The sequence below is a fragment of the Aptenodytes patagonicus genome, chromosome 7 (assembly GCF_965638725.1).
Source record: "Aptenodytes patagonicus chromosome 7, bAptPat1.pri.cur, whole genome shotgun sequence".
Taxonomy (NCBI): Eukaryota; Metazoa; Chordata; class Aves; order Sphenisciformes; family Spheniscidae; genus Aptenodytes; species Aptenodytes patagonicus.
Window position 1 is genome coordinate 46712035 of NC_134955.1, and position 23115 is coordinate 46735149.

At 41.1% G+C, this 23115-nt stretch overlaps 2 protein-coding genes across 2 annotated transcripts; both read right to left on the minus strand.

The window, feature by feature from the left end:
• Positions 1-190: 190 nt before the first annotated feature.
• On the minus strand, positions 191-21327 carry MLH3 (mutL homolog 3). Its single transcript, XM_076345120.1, has 12 exons — positions 21267-21327; positions 17148-20518; positions 12808-12878; positions 11709-11813; positions 9552-9624; positions 8830-8901; positions 7712-7820; positions 4284-4443; positions 3076-3099; positions 2789-2870; positions 1335-1486; positions 191-689 (listed from the first exon to the last, which is right to left on the minus strand). Exons 2-12 carry the CDS (start codon positions 20443-20445, stop codon positions 597-599), a joined length of 4239 nt encoding a protein of 1412 aa, XP_076201235.1. The 5' UTR covers positions 20446-20518; positions 21267-21327; the 3' UTR covers positions 191-596.
• Positions 21328-21863: 536 nt separating this feature from the next.
• ACYP1 (acylphosphatase 1) lies at positions 21864-23082 on the minus strand. The gene is made up of 2 exons (XM_076345123.1): positions 22965-23082; positions 21864-22532 (listed from the first exon to the last, which is right to left on the minus strand). Exons 1-2 carry the CDS (start codon positions 23046-23048, stop codon positions 22317-22319), a joined length of 300 nt encoding a protein of 99 aa, XP_076201238.1. The 5' UTR covers positions 23049-23082; the 3' UTR covers positions 21864-22316.
• Between the last annotated feature and the right edge of the window lie 33 nt (positions 23083-23115).

The following is a 23115-nucleotide window of genomic DNA, read 5'->3' on the forward strand; positions in this document are numbered from 1 at the left end:
AGAATGTGGGCCTATGCTAGGATTTAGAAATCTCTCACTCAAGAATGCAAACTCCAGGGAGCTGGAGAAAACAGCTGGGTGTGTCAGTCATTGCCTAGTTAAATAAAAAGAATGTTTTGATCCGAAGTTGGCCTATGTATACTATGAAGCTGGTCAGTCCTCATTCCAACCACTGCCATGAGCCGAAGGAAAGAGTTTAGTGTTAATTTTATTAATAAATACCTCCCCATTTTCAAAGCACTATAAAATACATTAATTAAAAGTCTCCTCTCTATTATGCAGAATCATGCTGTGCTTGTAGAGAAAAAGCACTTTAGTAACTGCAAGTGGCTGCAAATTCTTGCCTCTGATTGATAGTCAAGTACTGACATAAGGCCCAGGCTCACAGTGTAATTCCTTAGTGTTGAAGATGCTTCTCCAGGCTACGAGGGTGGGCTCCTCCTGCCGTGTTCTCCTGGCTGGTCTCTGCTTCTTAGGTCAGTACTTGGAGCAGAACTTCGGTGACCGCACTGGCTCAGAAACTTGGCTCCACGCAGGGTATTGTTGTCTAACAACAGGGGGACCTGGATCATACCAACGCTTCTAGTGGTTGCAGCTTACGGTCTTGTCTTTTTTTGATTAGGGTCTTTTTTTCCAAATAGGTGCCATGCTCGCGCCATCTTCCGCAGTCTAGCCAAATTAGGTTTAGGCTGGAGGGAAAAAAATTAAGAAGCACTAAATCATAACTAAGTAAATGAGCTTCAATGCCTCCATACTCTTTGCCCTAATACAGTCATTCCCAAATTTTTTTTTAATACCTAAATTCAAAGTCCCACCTGACTTTCAACAGAATCCAATTTCGTAACTTAATATAGCACAGTAATAACAAAAGGGAAGGAGTAATGATTTTTTTTATTATTTAAATGTTGCTATTTCTTTTCTTTTTTCCCCCATTTTATAGCATCTTAAACTTTGGGGAAGTAGGCATTTGTTTAATTAGCATCTTTGCCACTACTAGAATATCAGAATTTACATGTTTTCCAAGTTTTACACTTAGAAACTGCAAACGCTTTAAATATATGCTTAACTTTAAGGACTAGTGGACCCCATTCAAATCAATGTGACCATTCAAATGAAATATGGTTAAGATCCTTGCTAAAGTGTTTGCAGGACAGAGGTTTAATGTTCTAAAGTTTTATTTTATTGGTAACAGCTATGTAAAAATTCAAGTAAGATACAGCCAGTGGTGATGGTTTCAAACTGGCCCATTGTAGTTCTAACACACACATACATGACATGCCTCTGATAATCCAGAGTGTGGCTTATCAGAGGCATATCTGTGTCCCACACAGTACCTGCTTTTCCTGCGGTAGATGGTCTATGTCTGCAAGAGGCATCATGGAAGGTCTTCCATGAGCACACTGGAAGGGCAGCTGGCAAGATGACAAAGCTTCAATAAGCCTGCAGCTCTCCTCCAAAGTCAAATGCTCATTAAACTTAATAGCTCCTGAAAAAAAGATACAAATTCTTGCACGCACTGCCAAAGAGAATTCAAACCACCCAGCAGACTTCCTTCCACAGCTGTGGTTTTCACAGAAAACAAGGCAGCTCCCAAAGATTAGCTGGGAGGCTACAGTATGGCAGACTTAGGGCTTAGCTCAGTTAACCCACCTGCTGCATATGGATCACCTTTCCATGGCCTAAACTTTCACCTAACCCAAGTCTGATGGATGGTAAGATTATTTGGTTTTGGCTTTTCAGATGACGTTGCAAGAGGCAAATGGACTTTTTTTTTTTCGCTTTTTTTGTGTGTGTGTGTGTTACGGCTGAAGATGCAACTGGTTCACAAATCAAAAAGTATTAAAACAAGACAACAGCTAACATCTGTTCCACGGGCTTTATCAGTTCTATGTGCCTGCCACTGACAGGCATCAATTCCAAGACCAAATGCTAGCCCTGCCACTTTCTCACAAGTGAGCACTTAATAGCATCCAGAGGAAATCCAAGCAGAACATTAGGGAGTCATTTCAGAGGTGTTTGCGATCTTTAGCCTTCACAAATGCACAAGACCATCTGCAATCTGCCTTTCAGCCATGGGACTTCCTTAGATATAAAAAAAATTATGTACTGTCTGCCATTTGTAGAATGCCGTGACACTCTGTGAAAATAGATGCTTTTGGTTCACGTTTACCCCTTCAGCGTAATCTTGTTAATACTGTATATGGCACAGGAACTGCCACAAGAGGCTAGAGCTACTGCAGTCTACACCTGTAAGGTCTGCTCATTTCCAGGTGCTGGAAAGCCATAGTCTCTTAGAAGATGTAAATTCTTACCGCACTCCTTCCAAAAATACTTGAAAGGTCACAGGCACACTTAAACTAGCACTTTTGATACTTACATGAAATAAAAAACGTTTTTTGGGAAGAGTGTCGATAAGTCTTCTTTCCTGCTTGCTTTCAAGCAGATTCCAGCACCTCCCCTTGCCCCTTCACAGAGCTGTTATTTGAATGGTTTAGAGCTCACACGGATGAGTGCATCTCAGAACTGTATTCTATCTGTGTTTCATGTGAGGGTTGGAAAGTATGTTAGGCCCATACATGAATAAATCAGAGCAGTATTGCTTGTCCCTCACAGTGCTGTCCATGAAAAGACCATTATCTCCTCATCCCTATGAAACACACAGTCTGTAATCCCGGAATTCCTGCAAACACATTCTGAAACCACTGCCCCAGGGAGGATGTTGTGTAGAGACAGAAAGGTTTAAAAAAAAATAAAAAGAAAGAATGAAAGAAAAGTACAGTTTCCCTACCATGACAGGCCTGGGAAGCTAACACCTTCAGAAACGTCAGAGGCAGTGTCCCTCGTGCTCCTCCTCCTGTGGTCTGCACTAGCTAAAAGTAGTAAGGGAACATCATCTTACTTTCCATTTAATATGAGAAAAAGGAAGAACTGTAACACAAAGGAAACTAAAAATGAGGAAAAGCTAGTGCATTATCTAGTCCACCTCTCTCATTTGAGGCTTAACACACTTACTCCCTTTGGTTCATGCAGTAAACTTTGCATTGCAGTCAAGTTTAGAAGCAGACAGAAACTCACCTCAACTTGTTCTTGCATAAGCTCCTGGAAAGAAAAAAGTAGTATCGTCAGTTGCTATTTCTCCCTTTCATTGCCCATCCCCTGCTTCGTCCACATATGTGTATAATTTACTGTGTAACTGCCAGAACCAGGAAAAATGATGCTGTTGCTAGTACACTGACCACAGTGTGAAAGATCTAGGTGCAAGTCTTGACCTCTCACAGGTATCTTATCAGACTTCAGACTAATTACTTGGTTTCTCTCTGCATCAGTTTCCTATCTGTAGAATGGGTATAATGGAACTCTTAGACCTTAGAGTGCAATGAATGTGTGTTATCTTTGAACAGCTGCCCTTTCTTCTTTGGATAATAGTCCATGTGGATTTCATTTCTGATTTCTGAATCATGAATAGGTGCTACCAGTCCTAATTAAAATAAAAAGGACTGCAGAATAGATGTGCCAAAATGCTCATGTCGTCTTGAGGCATCAGCTAAGAATGAGTGCTCATGAGGCACAGACCTGATCCCCTCCTCTGCCACTTTTAGTGCTCTTGGCTCCCAAATCACACCAGGAGAGTGCATTTTGAGTTCTTCCCGATTATAGCAAGGTTGGAAAAGAAAATTTAAGCAGATGAATAATCTTCTCTGTTTCTTCTTTTCATATCAAAAGAGATGTATAGCAAGACTGGACTGATTCACGATGGCTCAGCCTAGTGGCTGAATATGGTACTCCAGAAACAATTTTTAAGGAGTCCTTGAAGCAGTTATGATTGTGGAGAATTGTTTACAATGGAAACTGCAAGTAATCAGTTCAGCAATTTCTTCCTCAAACTGCAGAACATCTGGAACAGCAGCTTTTAGAAAGCTGCACTGCCCATGTAGAGATTTCATGAAAACAACTTTAAATTCTAACAAATAATATTTCTGTATCAGCAATATTATGATTTTACTGTTCATTCAAGCATACATGAGCAGTAAACTGTTGAAACATCTGCACTATATACTATTTTTCTTAGCTTCCCCACTAGTCCAAGTCTGAAACAGTCTCCTATCATTTCTGTTATAGTTCAGGGATTTCAGTTTTGGGACTATTTAGCTACTAAAAGGGATGGCACCCACATTTGCCAAGAGGCTTCATTGTCTCCCTCATATCAGAGATACTCTAATACCCTGGGCTATTAACACAGAACAAGACCCAGTGTCACAGTTTCACCCATATCCACAGCTGACCTCCACAATGCTTTTAGTGACAGGTTGTCTTTTCCGTCGTAATTCATTGGCTTCTCTTTCTATAAAACACAGTGGCACTTTCCTCACTAGAATCAAGGAGCTATTGGTCTCAGGAAATGATAATTCAAGACCCAAGTCCTCCAAATTTTTGTAGCAGCAGCTGAGGAAAAAAAATACCAAAAATAAGACATCAACCACAGTAGCTATGTCTCCACAGCATACATAAATATTTCTGTAGTCCCCATATATGCTTCCTCCTGCAACAGTTTCCAATCTCAAAATCCATGCATCATGAGATTCCAAGTAATTTTGCCCTTGCAGCCTACATTCAGCCATGTTTTTTCACTCCAATCAACTGTACATATTTCATGTTCCACAACCACAAGATCTAAGAGTTCCTGTATTACGTGGAGAGGAGCTTTATGTCTAAATTTATAAATCTATCTTTTCTAAAGATGCACAAGGTGTCTGGTTCAACACAAAACACTCGAAATATTGAAATTACGCAGCATAAAGACTCCTTTAAGTCTAACCTAAAAAATTGTGATTTCAATTGACACATAATAGCAAATACTTATGATGGAAAAAAATATTGTAAGAAATTTATGCTGGTTTAATGACCTTTATGTCCCATTAAGCAAAGAACCCAGGAAAGAACAACCTGTAGTTAATCTGACATATGTCACCCTGTGGATGGAAAAATACACACAAAATGGGACTTCACAGTCAGATGAGAACTTATCTTCAAAATGAAAACAACTGTAACAATATGTAGTTTATTTTATTAACTCAGGGAATATTCACTTAAAGGTGGTGAAGGTCAATTTTAGAAAAGAGATTCTTTAAGCAAAAAAGAAGCTAATCTGAACTTACTAAAATCAGTCACGAGAATAATACAATTACTAGCCTCCATATGGAGATGACTGGTGAAATTCTACCCAAAAAAAGAAGACATGTATAGCCTTCAGCAAGAGCAGAGAAAGACCGAAAAAGCCCATTGTGGTGAAACGACAGAATCCAAGCAGCTATTGAAGTCAATCGAGCCATTTTTTTTTTTAAGGAAAAAAAAAGGAAGTTCACAAGAGTCAACAGAACAATGCATTACTACAATGCTTAGTAGACAAATAACAGAATCAAAGCTGCAGGTGAACCAGAGGTCCAGCTGAACTATTAAATAGCAAGCATAGCTGAAGAGAAAGGTCTTTTAGGGAAGCTAATTTATTTCATTACATCAAACTTTACCACAGAATACAGTCATACTCTGCCAGCAACAATAACAACAAAATTTAGATTTTTACATAGTAATTTTAATTTGTAACTTTTTAGTAAGGATAGTCTCAGAGAGTGATTGTGAAGAGCTGAAATGCCAGTAAATACTGATAAATTAAAGAGCAACACAATAAAAGCACCAGTAAGCCAGCATCAGTAAGCTTCTTGAATCAATTATCTTAAGTGATAAATGAAAATCACAACTGGCATCCCACTGTGCTGAATAATTTAACCAGTGTCCTTAAAAGAAAACCATGCCTCTCTGATTTACTTTATCTTACTGATTTTTGTAGTATGTTTGTGATATAGCTGATGAAGAGAAGTATCTCACAGAATTTATTTGGTCTTTCAAAAAGCCTTTGATGCCGTGTCTTAAAAGTGGCTGGAAATGCAAATGCAAAAAGTTGTCATGAATAGAGAAGTAACATTTGTCATGATTTAGAGACTACAGAAAAAAGGTATGCTGGCAACAGTTGGTCAGTGTCCAAACATGACCTGAGTCCTGATCTGTATCTTCATAATTCTTTATTAATGATGTGGAAAAGAAGGGGCACGGTCAAGCAGGCAAATTTCTAGAAAACACAAAACTATTTAGGTTAGCTGAGACTAAAGATGACGTTGAACTCAATCAGAACTTAAAACAAGTAGAAGCATGATGAATGAAATCAGGATGAATGAAAAAGGTATAATGAAAAATGGACAGAAAAACTGAATTCACTGCTCCTAAAGACAAATAAATGCAAATTATCAGGAATAATTTGATCTATTTGTATATTTTTTTGGCTTCTACATAAAGAGCAAAAATAAAAAAAAACAAACCACAACTCTGTGTTTCATTGCCATGACCATTCAATAAACAAGCAGTTCATGCAAGCAGCAGTAGCCGAAAGAGCAGACAAGGTATCAGGTGTGGATATAATAGACAGAAAATATGGGCACAACTGCAAAGCTACTGTACAAATCAATGGGATACCCTCACTTGGTATATTGTATTCAATTTTGGCCATCCATTCTCAAAAGTAGATATATCAGAAATGGAAGACATTCAAAGATGAGTGCAAAAACAATTCAAAGTTGAACAAGAGGCATTATAAAATATTGTGATGTTAGTAAGAACATCATTAAGAGGTGGGAACAACAAAGGCATCCAAATATTACTGAACTATGAACAGAATGGTTACGTTCTCACATTTTTCCCTAAGGCAGGTGGAACATATTAGTGCTTTACACTTTCCTTGGAATTTCTGGTATTGGCCATTGTCACACACAAGAGTTACCAAACAGATACTGTTATGATTGGAATACACCCAAAAAGGACTTTACACCAAACAAGTGGTGTAAAGTATCCCTATAATAGGCAACAATCTTAACAAGGAGTGATTTAAAAGCTGTCGAGTTTGCCACAGGCATCACAAAAAAGAGCAGTTTGAGAATAATGAGGTAGTGAATGTTAAGATAGAATATCACCTGAAAATGAAGAACAATGCAGGGGAAAAAAACCACAAATGCATGTGGCAGGTGACAGACAAGGATTTTGGGGGAAAAAGTTTGATTAGTGTCCAATGGGACTGCAACAGTCCAACAACAAATCTGTATCTAAACTCTTTCAGTACAAAAGTTAAATGTCCTAATGGTAGCTAGGCCACCATTCTGAAACATTTGGGAAACAGTGTTCATTAGTTACTCTTGGCAGGCACCTAGGATTAAGGAATGCATTTCTGAAGGATTCACAGTACAAACTTTCCATACCCCATCCTGCTCTTCTCAAACAGCGCCTGTTAAATCAGTGATTAGATCGGCACTATGGGCACTGCACTCTAGTGTGCACTCCCAAGTCTTGAGCCCCAGACAGTAGGATCTGTTGGAGGCTGCTTTGGCACTCTCCTGGCCCACACATGAAGGTTTACTTTCCCAGGGAAACCAGAGCACATTGCAGAGGCACAGAGATGGCACACCACAGGGTTTTGTCTTGAGATGTTGTAACGACGTGCCTGAGAAACACACCTATTTTCCTCAGAACAGATATAGCCGATTGGTCTCAGCTCAGCAAAGAATCAACAGCTTCTTTCCTGAGCTTCATGGTAACCTAGCAATATAGAGAGATCTTCCTGGTCAACAGAGCCGTCCCCAAAAGTTTAGAGCTATTGGCTATTACTAACCGTAGAAATCTTCTTTGCTCTTCTGTAACTTCAATCTCCAAAGGGGGAGAGATGGAGGAGGACAGTAATTTCTTCTTGCCACATGCTGCAGCTTCCTTCTCATAGGAATCTGTGAATGAATCGTTTAGAAGTATCCTCTCTTAGAGTATTTACGCAATATTATTACCCTTAATGACCCTATGGTTTGGCATGTAATCCTCTGGATTAAAAAGTGACCACAGAATGCCTCCTCCTGAAACTTGTGGAGGACTGGGAATGTCACAAACCAGACATCTAGTCTCTGGGGAAGGGTTGGTTAATGCCACTTTGTTTTTTCCCACCAGTTCCAAAAAAGAGTCACCCCAAATAGCAAAAAAACCTACTGATATATTTAGTCCAACTCACAGAGAGCAATTTTTCCACAGAGAAGTCTGATATAAACGGCATTAAAATACTATTCACTAAGCATTTCTCCCTTCAGTGTTTAACTTTTTTCAGTACCTGACCAAAAGGAGCAGAGTTCCTGGAACCCTCTCTGCAGGAACTGCGCAGTATTTATTGATGAAAGAGAAGGTCAATGATTTTTAAGTACTTGATGGATGGCTATTGTGCTTTTTAACACTGAAACCAATGGCTAATGAGCTTACAGAGAAGACCATTATCCCTTTGCAAACAGTTTCAGATTGTGGAAATTTTAGGCTTTAAGCACAGTATTCAGCTAAAAAGGAACCAAATAAACCGCTTTTTACTTTGCATCCCATGTCTTATTCTTCACAGCATAACCACATAATCTTATAGATGTTATTCTATTTCCTCTTCATTGTTTTTCCTATCAGTCTTCCTGCTCTTTCATTATGTCAGGACTATTTTAGTTTGATAGTTCTGTGGGTAGGGAGTATATCTTCTATTTTTGGAAATGCTGTAACAATTTTCAGCTGCCAATACTATGACTGCTACAGATACTGACTGCACTCTCCTAGAGATCAGGATAAAGATGACAAATGAATATCATGTTGGCTCCATACATCCCAGACTTATCCTTATGGTAAGTTAGTTAGCAAGCTTTCCCTTTCAGACAGCTCGGTTGTACTTTTCTCTACACTGATTAACTTTCTTCCTAAGACCATCTGAATCCTCACCTGCAATAAGCTGCTCCAAGCGGATCCGTTCATGAGCTGCATGTTGGTCCACCAAAATCAAGAGGTTTCCATCTAAAAATGTACCACAAGAGATGAGAAATAGACAACTTTGTACCAGACAATGGCACAGGTTGGGAAGAATGACCACTCTCTAGAGGCCACATTTAGAAGGTAATTATCAGCCAGTTTTACAGAAATAAAGTGAGGAGGAGGCTGTGTTGGCAGAACCTAGTCACTACAGAACAGAAATTTAGTGATCTAAATTGGCATTTAAATTAAGGTAATTAGATTGAGTCAGAAACTCTTGTCTATTGACATCTTTATCTAACTTCAGAATGAGAGCTGAGGTCACCCACAAACTGTTCTGTTTAACAGAGTCTTTTAAAATGTTACGAAAGCTACTGGTTTTGAATGCCTTTTTTGTACAGCTTCAGCAAGCTTCAACAATGAATATGTCCAGACACTGTGAACAGAGTCTGAAAGATGTTAGTAATTTGAGTACAATCTATTTTTATAACACTAATCTGAAGGCAGTAGGAACATTCAACAAGGTCCAAAATAAAGATAAGGAAGATCCAGGAAATTTCAAGTGAAGACTAACATTTTCCTCTACTCACAATATCATCCCAAGGCAAGAAGAGAATACAAACAGGACAGTGTTCCCTCTGCAGTCTAACTGCACTTGACAGCCACCTCAACTTCATGTTAATAATGACTCTTACCTGCCCTTTTATCCATTTCATTCCTAGTGTTGATTAAACAAGCGATAAATTTATTGTCCACTTGCTGAAGAACCTGCAAGATACTCAGAAAAATCATTACCCAGTGGTAAAATTATTTTTAAAATGAAGGTAAACAAAAGAAGACAACAATCAAAATGGACCAAGCGCAACAAATAGCTAGTAGGATGATTAGGGGAGTGGAAACCGCATCTTTTCTAATCCCAAAGGCTTAAAGAATTTGGCCTAGCAAAACTGAGACTGAGAAGGTATACAGTTATTTTTTATAAATACAGTGGGGGGGCTGAATATGGAAAAGGAAGCAATTATTTAAGCTAAAAGACAATACTGGCAGAAGGTCAAATGACCATAAATTGGTCATGAAACAGTCTAGTCTGGAACTAAGGGAAAGTTTCAAAATATCCAAGAAAATAATTCTGGATCAATTTTTTCAAAGAGAGTCATAAGGGCAAGAGCTCTAATTGTTCTAAGGTGGAGCTGGAAATTTACAGAATGGATTAAATGCTTGTGTAGAAGCCTCCTTGAGTTGGGAATCAAAGCTGTGCACAGCAACTCTGAGTATTTGATTTGTTGATATCACCAAAAGAGAATGTAAACAACCTTTTTTAACCTGCCCCGTGTTTAACGACTTGTGCTGATCATCTGTAGGAGCCAGGAAGCTTTTTTTTTTTCATTTTCTGATGTGGAATTTGCCTCTGTGACTTGATTCCACCTTCCCCTCAAGCATCAGAAATCAACCAGAGCTACAGGGAATACTGAGCAGGGATGCACAATGCTTTCAGTATCTTATTGTTAGATTTAAATTAACAGATGTGGTGTTAGGGAGGAATTTCTCCCCAAGTCACAGATAGACCTCACTCTGAATTCTGTCTCACAACATGTGCGTTGTTCACCTCCTAGGTAAAAATGAATAGATGATTCTATTTCTTTGCAGGGATGCAAGACATTAATGATTCTTTTTATTCTTTTCCTGTGGCATGATGCAACCTTTTGTGCTTTTGGTCTTTTCTACAGAGATTCTCCAAGTTGCTATAGGGTACTGAAGGCAGTATTTAGCTTCTTCAGAGATGGGAAGTGGTAATTTCTTCTAGCTTTACCTTCTTAAAAGCATACAAAGGAAAACATTACGCAGGTAAAGTTAATCACAGAACCACTCAGTCAGTTTAAAAGAACAGTTCTTATTATGAGGAGTGAACTGAAAAATGGTACCTTCCATTTTCCAGCTTTCCTCTCCTGTCTTTTTGAAACATAATCTATTTACTGTAATAACTTTATTTACTCCTGTTATTCTTGCACACCCAACATAAGTAAGGGAATCATTTGGATCCTTGTCCACCCTGGAGATCAACATTACCATGCCCCACACAGTCAGAACCTGCAATCTCGAAGTCAGCAACCTGATTGCATGAGAATAATGCTAACTGGGCCTGTAAGCCTTTCGTCATTGGGATGCAAGAGAGGGAGAGAATCTACTTTGGCATCTCTATCCAGACAAACCATCAAAGAATGTAAGTTGAAGCCATACATTTACATTAGCTTTTAAGCTAACATTCAAAACATTTGATACAGAAGCACTAAAACAGTTAAACTTGATGCTATGATGCCATTTTTAAGAATCACTTTTCAGAGCAGATACAAATCTTAAAGTGAAATTTCAAGTCTTTCCATGAAATCTGGGATTTGCTTTTGAAACCGCTTTGCTGAAGAATAACATTTCTAAGGTCAATAAAAATGGAAGATATAGAACACAGATTTCAGAGGAATATGAGCTAAGCAAATGCCTACAATATAAAAAACTGCCCATTGAAATATCATTTAGTTAACAGTGTTTCTAAGCAGCAGTAACAGGGCTGCCTCTTGATTTGATTTAACCATACAGTCAAAGAATTTTAGAGTCACTTGCAGATAGCTGATTAACCATGAGATGATACTAAGATCTGGCATGACATACGTGTCTGCCGGTATCACACAGCAACCAAGAATTCTGTTTATGCTGAATTCATTCATATCCCTAATGTGAAAATTAGGGATATGAACTATTTTCCTGGATACCTCTTTCCCATCAGGCAGAAACATCAGCAAATCCCATCGGCTGAGTGCAAATTTGGGGGTGAAAACTAGTAATAGATCATATTGTACCTGCATTGAATGAACCATGTCTTTGGTGAAACGATAAGGATACAAGATATTGTGAATTTTCACAGCCAGATTGTCAGCCTGACTGCTGGTCACATCAACAGCAATCTGTAAAAATAGAATTACAGATCAAGCAGGCTATAAAGGATATGGCAAAAAACCCAAACCCACACAAAATACACCCAACAAACCAGCTGTAAGAAAAATTGGAAATAACTCCATATTTTGACAAACCAAGCTTTCTACACAAGAACAGCACTAGCTAAAGATACCATCCGGCACTCCCTTTGCTTCCATCCTCATACACTTTCCCATCTGGATATTACCTGCTAATTTCAATGCGTTCAGCTGATTTCAAGTACCTATCAGAAAACGCGAAGTTAATTATCGGCCTACGTGAGCTCTCAATGGATTGCATTACAAAAGATGTATTACCCTGAAATGAGTCAGAGTACACATCACAACAGCTGAACAGAACTGTTCCTTTTCAGAAACTCACCAGCAGGTGGTTTGCTACTCCCTCTCTATTGTTCGCAGGTGGAAATGGTAACATACATATGTTTACACACACACAACATGATGATTAAAGATAATGCTACCTCATGACAACAAAGGAAGTTTTTCTAAAAGCTCCAACATTGTTTCCCTCTCACATGCTACAATCCTGCCAGGCTATAAAAACAAGTATAGTAAAATACACTTTTAAGACCCATTGCATCCCAGAGAAGAAAGCTGGGTTATTTTAACTCTGTCCACAAAGAGGACAGACACTGTATTACAATTTTGCCATCCTTTAACTTTTAATTTTAAGATGTTTATCTCTGTAGAGGGAAAGACAGCTTACAATAATGTTTTGCTTTTGAAATGATGTAAGGCAAAAGATAAGCCTGATACCTGCTTCTCTGACTTTGAATAAATCCACAAGAATGACTTACATATAAACAGTCCATAAAAACACACATCTGCTAGGTCTATAGTCTAATATATCGCTGAATAACTTATATGCAACGTTACAATATTTGCACTTTTGGTCCCCATGTCAGAAAATAACAGAGGGCTAAACTGACTCCTATTTTAGCATGAGATGCGAGATAATACTTACCTCTGGGCAGGGAACAAAAACAGGATTATTCCATTCTAAAAGCAACGACTGGAGAGACTCCCCTTCAGCATCTAGGAAAGAACACATAGATAATACAGGGACTACCACCATCCATCAATAGAAGGTGCATTGGGTACCTCCACCTCACACAAGTATTATTTTATTTTTTCCATCATAAAAAGGGGAGAATGTAGAAATAAATAATGGAACATGAGACTGGGCTTCTCTATTGTCTGCTTTAACTAGGAAAGACACTGTGCAGCTTTCTGACTCCTAAATGTGCTGCAGCACAATTCAACAGGCCCTGGAAATGGGGCGGGGGGGGCATGGGGGGGGAAAGAAAGACCTGTTTAGCTACCCACTCCCTCTGGACAAAGCCACATACCAAAAAGATGATTTCATCCTTTCCACCGCAAAAAAAATTGTGAGGATTGAAGCTATTTTTCACATTCCAAGGCTGGAACGAGTACAAAGAAGGGAGTAGGTAATTATTCTTTAAACCACTGACATAATTCAACAAAGAACTGGGTATTTCATCCTGTAAATAAGTATCACCTAACCTGCCTTCAACCCTAAAAGATTTTTTTTTCCAGTTCTAGATTTGAGATGACTCACACAGTCCCATTGTTAACAGACCTTGAGTAATTCTGGGTTCCTGTTGGGACATCTGGGAGAATTCTTTGATTTTTTTTTACCACAGAACACTGTGTCCTGGAAAGCTGGCCCTACCTCTCAGATCCTGGCTTGCTAGAGTCTTCTCTTTTCGAGGTCTAGGAAGGAAGGGTAGCACAATCTCACTTCTAAAGGGATGGCACCTGAACTGAATCCCTAAACACAATATAAATTTACTGCTGCAGATTCAACAGCATGCAAAATTACAAAAAGCTATACAATTATTATATTCTCATAAATGAGCGTGTGCTTAGCCCTGTACCAATTAAGAGTATCCCACAGATTTTGCAATCTAACATTGAGAAGTAACAGCACATACATAAAAAGCTGAGAATTATCAGATACACTTGCATCAAGAAATGTATTATTTTAAAATATTACCGTGGCATCTGCAAGACTGTCCTTCTTAAAAATTAGCTGCTGTTTTAATCACATAAGAATTACTTCCAGAATTAGTGCAATCAGAAGTGTTATCCCCAAAGGAAAGAGGAGGCATATAGTAAAGTCTGTCAGATATCAACACTTTTGACTTCCCTCTGTTAAGGTGTGGCAAAACTGTCAGTCTATCACCACTCCTATCAATACTTAATAAAGTTATCAGGAACTTGTAAAACTGAAAACTACAAGTCAGTGAGACCATATGAGATATCAGAGTAAGCCTAACAACATGTTCCTACCCACCCAGAAATGATTTAATGATATTGCAAACCAGCACTGTTATCAAGATTATTAAGAAAAGTGGCTCAGATTTCCAGCACAGTGGTAAACATTTCACCCTTCCTTTGGTACAACTCAGACTTCTATTCTTTGTGAAATAATAATGAATTAATAAAGTTCCTTTCTACTAAGAAATTAAGGGTGTGCATTCAGGAAAAGTGGCAGAGTGATAATGCCAAAGAAAACCAGCTGCGTGCTGATAAGCTCAATATGAAAAGGCTCTATGAGATCCTAGGCCAGTCCGTAGACTCCTGACTGTTGACTCCATTCCAGTAAGGACCAATGAGGGTCCTACCCTGGGGACTGAGAATCCTTTCAAGAATCCAAACTGGCAGCCCAACATGGGAGAGTAACTCAGCATCCCATTGTCACAAAACCCAGAAGAGAGTACAAGATGGCCTGACGTGGTTCCTGGTAAACTGTGGCAAGTTGAAGAATGCTACCTAATTCAGACTTTGACAGAACTTTTGTGGCTATTATCATTGAAAGATATTATCCCTCAAGTTCACAGAAGCATCCATCATCTATGTGAACAGAAGTCCAGTATTTTATACATAGAATCATAAACAAAGATTCATTTCCCAGCTTCTTGCTCCAGAGAAAATCCTTGTTCAGGACATACATTTTTCATAAAGCTAGGATTTTCTTCCCCAAAGGCCAGTGAGAGTTCAGAGCTGGCAGAGATATTATTAATAAGATTTTTCTGACAAGTAACATCAGAAAACGTGCTGAGGGTAATAATGTATCTACTTTATACATGCAAACCACATACAATTACCATACTTGAGTACTCATTTTCAGTTGCCTCAATTAGATCACTAAAATATACTGGTGTAATGACATATCAGTCAATAATGTCATAAAAGTAATAAAAAATGCAAACATAGCTGTCATAACAACAAAGACCAAGTTGAACCTACTACAAATTATTCAAAAAGGTGATGGTGAAATGAAGCTTGATAAATTTTCCTGCAGCAATCAGTTTAATCAGTGCAAAGATGCCAGAGTCTAACCTACAAAATCTAGCATTTCTGTTGTGTGCATGGCATGTGACTGGAAAAAATAGCAGATGGCCACTGCTGTCATGGAAAAGAGGATGTGAATTATTCTTACCTCCTTCCACCTGCTACCAACCAGTGTAATTTCCCTAGATTTGTGTATGAGATGCTGTTCTTAATAAATCACGGGGTTATGAAATTCTAAGTCAACACCATGGGGTTACTGACACTCCTCTAAAAAGCAAAATGAAAGCATACATAGCAAGTGAAGAAATTATTCCACTCCTGGGTCTTAACAGCAGTCCAAAACAGTGCTCAACATCAAGAGACATGAATGCTGTGTTAAGACACGGTTATGTTTATTCCTATGACTAAAAAGAATGAATAACCTTTGCTTGAAAAACGTGTGAAAGCACATGTTTGTTGAACTTTGAAAATCTAAGATCTATAGGGTCTAGCCAGAGTCCAAACACCTTGTGAAGGTTCGGGAGGTCCGACCTTCAACCTAAGAAAAGCAAAAAAGCTGCAGTAGGCATCTCACCAAAGAATAGCACCATCAACACAGCTAAGAAAGAGTGGCACCATTGATACGATGGAGAGTAACACCAATGATAAGGCTAAGAAAGAACAATGCCATTGGAGGTAAAAAGATGCAACACAATATGCATCTTCAAAGACTACAGACTATACATAATCTGAAAGCATAAGGGTATGCGAGGTATTCTCTTCATAAACATGAATGCACTATCCAAATATTTTGGATAGAAGGTCAAGCTCCACATCTCAGTGCTTCGGCTGGCTACTAAACAGCACTGTGGGCAACTGAAATTGGTAAACCACAGAAATTGTTAGTCAAGGAGTGTACATTTGTGCTTGCAAGTTATTTTACCTAATAAAACCAGAGATGTTCTCCTTGTAACAAATTTACTTCAGTGGAACACAATAGATATTAAGAATTATTGGCATCAATTATTATACTTGAAAGGGAATAGCTTAACAACCAAAACACCTATTGTACCAGTGTTTCTATGACTGATGATAAAGAAGGAAGTAACAGACAAAAATGGAACAAACCAGAGGCCATCATGATTGATTAGACAAATATTTCCCAGGAGAACTACCTATGAAGAACTCCAAACTACTTTTTCAAAACAAATTATACAGTAGAAAATACAGTCTATATGACAAATGGCTGCATCTTCACTCATAAAATCTGCCTATAGACAGACCAAGGAACAACTTTGAACAAAGATATATCCATGGAGGGAAAATTATCAAAGACACTATTCTGCCAAGCCAGATCAGGAGGACACAGAAAGCCAAACCTGACAGATAGATCAATGAAGACTCATGAACACCACAGCACTGAAAAGCCAATACAATGTAGTGTCCTGTCCCCCCTGGAAAAGCTCCATCATCAAACTACCAACAATGCTCTACAACATCTCCTACAAAGCTAAATATGAAGGAACAGCCTTCCAAAATCTGCGGAAAGGAGACTACACATTCTCAATGAAAAAGTCAGATTTTTGTTCATTTTTCAAGGCTTGTTTTAAATTTTGTATGCAGTTAGGACAAAATGTTAAAAACCACAAAATTTTTCTACTACACTTACTTTAAAGTGTGTCCCTCACTTTATATATGACAACAATTATATATAACTGTGATCACAATAAATGTCATGATGCGCAGGCAGCTGCCTGTTAATTGACAAGGTGTTGACATTTCTTTTTACTGTCTTATCAAAAACTATGTTTTAATATCTTGAATATTAATGTGTTAGTGTCTCCATCGTCTCCAACACTTTCCTGGGTTTCATACAGCTATTACAAGTAAGGCAGTGGATATTTCAGTATAAACTGTCAGGTGCCGTCAGCAAGATACTTTATGCACCTAGCAGAACACAAAGTTTTCCTTGTCCCATTCGTACAACAACCACCACCACCCTCTTACCATTCTCTGAGACGTTCACAGCCATTGTTGTTATATCTTGAATGCAGGCAGCTTGAAATCCTTCAGTAGGAGGAGTGCTGTAGGTGCTCAGTCCAGTTGCTTTATTGATGTATATTGTCTTACCCGACGAAACATCAAAATCTTGCAGCCAGTCGGAACAACACAAATGACTCCTGGAATCGCCTGTGCTTGTGTTGTCTGCAGAGAATTCCAAGTTATTTGGGAAGGTCACATGGGGAACCTCAGTATCTTTCAAATTTTGTTCTGAGGACTCATTAAACGTCCTTTTATCTTTACAGATGATGTTAGTACAATCCTTTTTAGCAGGTAATGATAAAACACTGCTTGAAGAGACTGTGTACTCCCCTTCTATGCTGCTGAGTGGTGATGGGCTGACAGTACTTTTCATGGACTCTGCTCTCGTACCGTCTGATTGCGAGCGTGCATCCCCCTTAGAAATGCTGTAATTACATTCCCTCATTTTTTCCACTGAGGATTTATATGTTTGACAAGCACTGTACAAAAAATCATTATTTGAAGATTCAAGATCAAAACAGTAGTCCTCTTTTCTACTCAAATCTGTTTGGAATTGTTCACCAAGTTGTTCTACTTCTTTGTGGTCACTTTTCATTCTGGACAGTTTGGATGATAATGATCCTGGAGATCTTTTACAACTTGTATTTTTTTTACTAACCTGAGAGTAATCAGACAATGTCAAAGGACTCTGACAAAGGGCTCGTTTGTCCTGTGACGTTTCTCCACTGGAGAATAAAGTCTCTTCCAAAGAACCAAAGACTTGGCTACTATTATTAGAATCTGTACCTTCCAAAGTTGGAGTTTCACAAGTGCTCACACTACCACGGTTGTCATTCTCATTCTCTGAAAAGTCACAATTAGCTTGTGAATTAAAAACTGGGAGACCAAATTCACTCTGCTCTGACAACGGTGTTGGCAGCGTACACTTGACTCTCCCATAATATCTCCTGAACTTTTCTAACGAACCCAGTTGTGTGGACAAGCTCAGCTTCTTAGAGGGCTGAGATCTTGGCACAGCTATTTGTCTTCTAGTGCTTTTTATAACTTTATTGTGAGGAATACCTGAAGAAGTTGCCAGCGGCAATTCTGTAACATTCGATGTCTCATAATGGCTTTTACTGGTGGCAATAGGCATAGCTATCCCCTCGCTCACCTGATTTGACAAAGTTTTGTTCTCTAACCACTCATTACCATCAGCCATGCATACTTCTCTGGTGTAAGGAGGTGTATATTCTTTATTTGTAGTACTGGAAATATCCTTAGCATTTAAAGAGTGAATCGGAAAATGCACTTTGTGGCCAAAAATACCCTCGGCACTGACAGGGCCAGGTCTACATTGCACGTTTAATGCAAGATTTGTTTCTGTTTGTTCACGTTCATGTGGGGGCTCATTTTGCGTAACACGTGTTATGAGGCCTGTAGAGCACAATTTTAATGGTATTGAACTAGCAGCCCCTCTTCCAGCATCATCTATCACTTCAGCTGTTGCCCCGTCTCCTCTTCTTGCATTACACAGTCTCATCAATGAACTTCCAGAGACAGTTTCCGGTCCCATTGCTGTTTCAGTAGGGTCTTCTCTCTCAGACGGCGATTGAGTAACATCGTTATTTAAGATATGGACCGTATTGCTTTTCTGCACTACTTTGTCTTGCTGGCTTCCCACATCTTTTATGTAATTCTCTGCACAATGCTGCAGGTCACCACGACTGTCTATTTTTCTTGTTTCTGATCTGACCCCTCCACTAAAAGAGGAACGAAGATTTTCTGAAGGTTTCAGATGAGTATCAGATGCTTTTTGGGAACTGTTGGTGTCTTTTGGCTCCTGCTCTGAGATATTTGATACAATAAAATCAGAAGCTGTGTCATCTTTGCTGGGCAGTGGAATCTCCCCTTTGTTGTTTCTACACAGATCAGACGGTTCAGCAACCTTCTGATTTGGGGTGATTTCAGTTTCCTGTAGATTTTTATTTGACTCTATAAGATTCAAAGATTTTTTTCCAGTCACGGATTTCCTTTTGACATCTTTTGATTGCAAGTTACACATTTCATAGGAATCCACAATTTCATCACACGCTTTCTTAAAACTGTCTTGGATGCTCTTCTCGTCAGAGAGTGAGGGCTTCAGAACTGGAGCGTTATACAAACAAAAGTCATTATCTTCATTAAATTCTCTGATGTCCTCACTACACGGTTCAATAAATAAATGTTCCCGTTTCAAAAATATCTTCACTCCTTCTTCTATGCAAGTTAGAAGAACATCCCAGTTCTGGAACTCGATTAGAGTTTTTGCAGGTTCCAGACACACATCATAGTCACTGTACGCACAGGTCACATTGAGAATAAAGATCCCGTACAACTCTGGGCCACAACGATGGCGACCAGGACTTGAAGTAGGCTGTCTGCTCGCAGGGCCACTTTTTGCCTTGCAAATGACACTTTCTTTTCTTAATAAAAAATCAATTAGTTTATGTAGTCTTGTCTTTAAAACAAGCCTTCTATTCACATACAAGAACTGCATATTCTTGTTGTAATGTCCTTCAATACTGATATAACCACTTAGCTCAAATCCCCCAGACTTATGATTTATTTCTCGTAACTTCTGCGATCTGCCCAGTCCATAAATTTGACAAAACCGAGAGTACACATTTCTCGTCTTAGGGAGCTGAAGCACCATAGAACAAGAGGCGTCGTTCCTTAAAGAAACTGAAAGAGAGGGATGCATCAGCGAAATAGCCTCTACTTTCTGTCTCACTCTCTCAAATTCCAACAGAGGACCCATACACTTTCTCCTCACTGGTAACTGATGGAACAGATTACACACGGTCACTGTAGTTCCACCACTCGGTCTGCTCAATTCAGCTTCGCAGACTTCCAGTGCTTGCCCATTGTGAAATAGTTTCACAAAAGTTTTTGCTGTCCTGCTGGTCTTAGATGAAACTTCCACTACGCTGGCCATGTTGGCTATGCTTGCCACAGCCTCCCCTCTAAAGCCGTAGAACATCAGGTTCTCCAAGTCTCCCACTGACTTGCACTTGCTGGTGAAGTACCGCTTTCCCATTGCATTTAAGTCCTCTCTCCCCATCCCAGAGCCGTTGTCCACCACCTGGATCTTAAAAGCTTCCAAATCCACCCTGATAGCTATACATGTTGCTTTGGCATCAATGCTATTGAGGACAAGCTCCTCAACACACTGCCCCAGTGAGTTGATAGTCACTCCAGAACGCAGCCTGGCTCGCACATCTTCCACCAAACATTTGATCATGTCAAAATCAGATAGATGAGAAACTCAAGAAACTGCAGGGAGCTCACTCCTCCATGTTCCTTAAAACAACTCCCTGGGTGGAGAGAAAAAGTAAAAAAAAAGAAGAAAAGAAATATAAATTAAAGGCCTGAAAAAACTTTCATTTATTGCATTCACCCTCACAAATATACTTTTGTTAGTTTTCCTGGTATTCAGAGGCTTTTTCTGTGATTACTTTCCTGCTCAGGCTTTGACTACACACATTGTTGGTGCCTTCAGGGTAAATGGCCAGAATTTGAGTCTATGCTCCTTACTAACAACATACGTGATTCTCAAACTTAACATACCTAAACCAAACTCCAACCATGGTAAGGCTAAACTCAAGCAAAAGGCTTCTGCTTCCATTTGTATCAAAAATATACAGAAGGTATCACCAAGAAGCAGGCGCAGAGCTGCTTTCCTCTCGTTTTTAGCTCAATCTCCTCACATAAATCCACAATGCCTCTTTCTGCCAAAGAGCATCTGCTGTAATTCGTAAAAGAAAGGAATAAAGCGGACTTGAGATACCGAGTAAGCTGTTTATGTGAAAGAGAACCCGCTATTTTCCAGTCCTGTCCTTGATGACTACTGGTTTCTTACTGGTATTCGAGGGGACACCCCTGCACCCCTCACGCAGAGCTCCCCAGGCAGCTTCGCACGCGCCAATCGCCCTCTCCGGGGCTCTGGTGCCCCGCTGGGTGACAGGTATCCAGGGGCAGAGGAATGCAGCCGAGACCCGCCCCCGGGCCCGCTACCACACGCTCTCCCAGCGGCAGCAGCGGGCAGGCACGCCCTCCCCTCACCGCCTGGGCCTCTGCCCGCTCCAGGGAGAAGCTGCGTCCCGAGGCAGGCGCCCGCCGGGACAGGGCGCTGACAGGAAGGGCGGCCCCGTTCCACCGGCGGCGCGGCGTGTGTGTCCTCCCCCCCCGCTCTCACCCCCTCGGTACCCGCTGGCCTGGGGGCGGGGCGGCCGCACAACGGCCGCGGCGCGAGACCAACCGTGGCGGGCTGCCGGGCCCGCACGCGGCTCCTGCGGGAGAGCAACGGCGAGCGACGGCCCGCGAGGGGAGCACACGGCGCCTGCGCACCTGCGGGCGGGGAGGCGGTAGGGACCGGGGGACTACGGCTCCCGGCAGGCCCGGCGCCCGCGGGCAGTGCATGCTGGGAGCTGTAGTTCCCGCCCAGGCCGGGCCGCTGCCGGGCCTAAGGCGGCCGGGGGACGAACCAGAGCAAGGAGTGGCTGCCGGAAGGACACCTTGCCCCGGGCCCTTTCCCTCCGAGCGGCACCAGGGGCTGCTCGTACCACCACACCGTCCCGCAGGGCCAGGTATCGGCAAGAGGATCACGCTCGAAGGGCCCAATCCACGCAACCCCCATACGACACATCCATTCCACACAAGAAGCGCCAAGCAATTTTATTCTAAAGAAAAAATGAAATTCTGGACCAACATAAGTTGTTCCTGAGACATTCAGAGCACAGAAATAATGTTTTTAGCAATGTTCAGTATCGGCATTGAATCTGTGATTTCCTTCACGTGAGCGCAACACTACACAAACTACGAATTTTACTCACGTACAACTACTCACACCCCATTCTGCACATACGTTCAGAAATAAAGAGGCTGTGTCCCTAAACAGCCCCTTTAATAAAGGCAGCACAGCTCTCCCTCTACCTGCCAAAATTCTGTGAAAGGCTGAGAGTTAGACTAACAGTACAACAAACCAATAAATTAGAAACGTAGTAAAATAAAGTCCTCTAGAGCTGAATATTGGCTGACCGACCAAACGGGGAAGAGGGGAAATGTTCTGTGAGGGCAGCTCACGCTCCAGCTTTTGCTTCTTCCTGGACAACGTTATTTCAAAATCTGGAAGTCATTATGCTCCAGCGCCGTGATCTTCTTCTCATTGCTGAACTCGGCTCGGCTGATGCGGGACTGGGGACTTCCTATCTTCCTGAGCCATTCCTGCAGCTCCCGTACCCTGGCAGTTGGACCCTGGACTTGTCCTTGCACGGTGCCGTGGCTAGTATTCTGGACCCAACCAACGAGCCCTAGTCTCTTAGCCTCCCCCTGAGAAGACAATGCAGAGCAAAATGAGATTAACCCGAACTGCAAGAGAGCTACAGAATGACGTTCACATACAGGCATCAATTTTATAGGCACGACACAGACCTGCAGGGAAGTTCCTATGGCCCAGGCAGCAGGAAAAGAGCAGCGGACTCGGCCGACTACTCATTACATCCTTTCACATGAAAAACTGGGGCAAAAACGCACTTTTCAGTCGTGCTTACATAACGCAGCACAGACCACCAGCAGCGCCGAGAGACGACAGCCCCCATTCAGAAGCGGCCGGAGCCCGTCCGTGGCTCAGCCCCACCGAGGCGCCCACGGGAGCCGCCGCAGCCCCGGCAGCGCTGACAGAGGGCACAGCAGACCCCAGGAAGGCAGGCCGCCCCTCAGGAAGGGGCGCGCCGCGGGACCCCGCCCCGCCCCGCCACGCACCTGAGTGTACTTGCGGAAGAAAACGCCCTGCACCTTGCCGGACACCTCGTAGTCCACGGAGACCAGACCCTCGCCCTCCGCCATGGCGGCGCCGCCCGCCTCCTCCTGCCGCCGCACAACCCCGCTGCGCCTGCGCGGCGCGGCTCGCGCT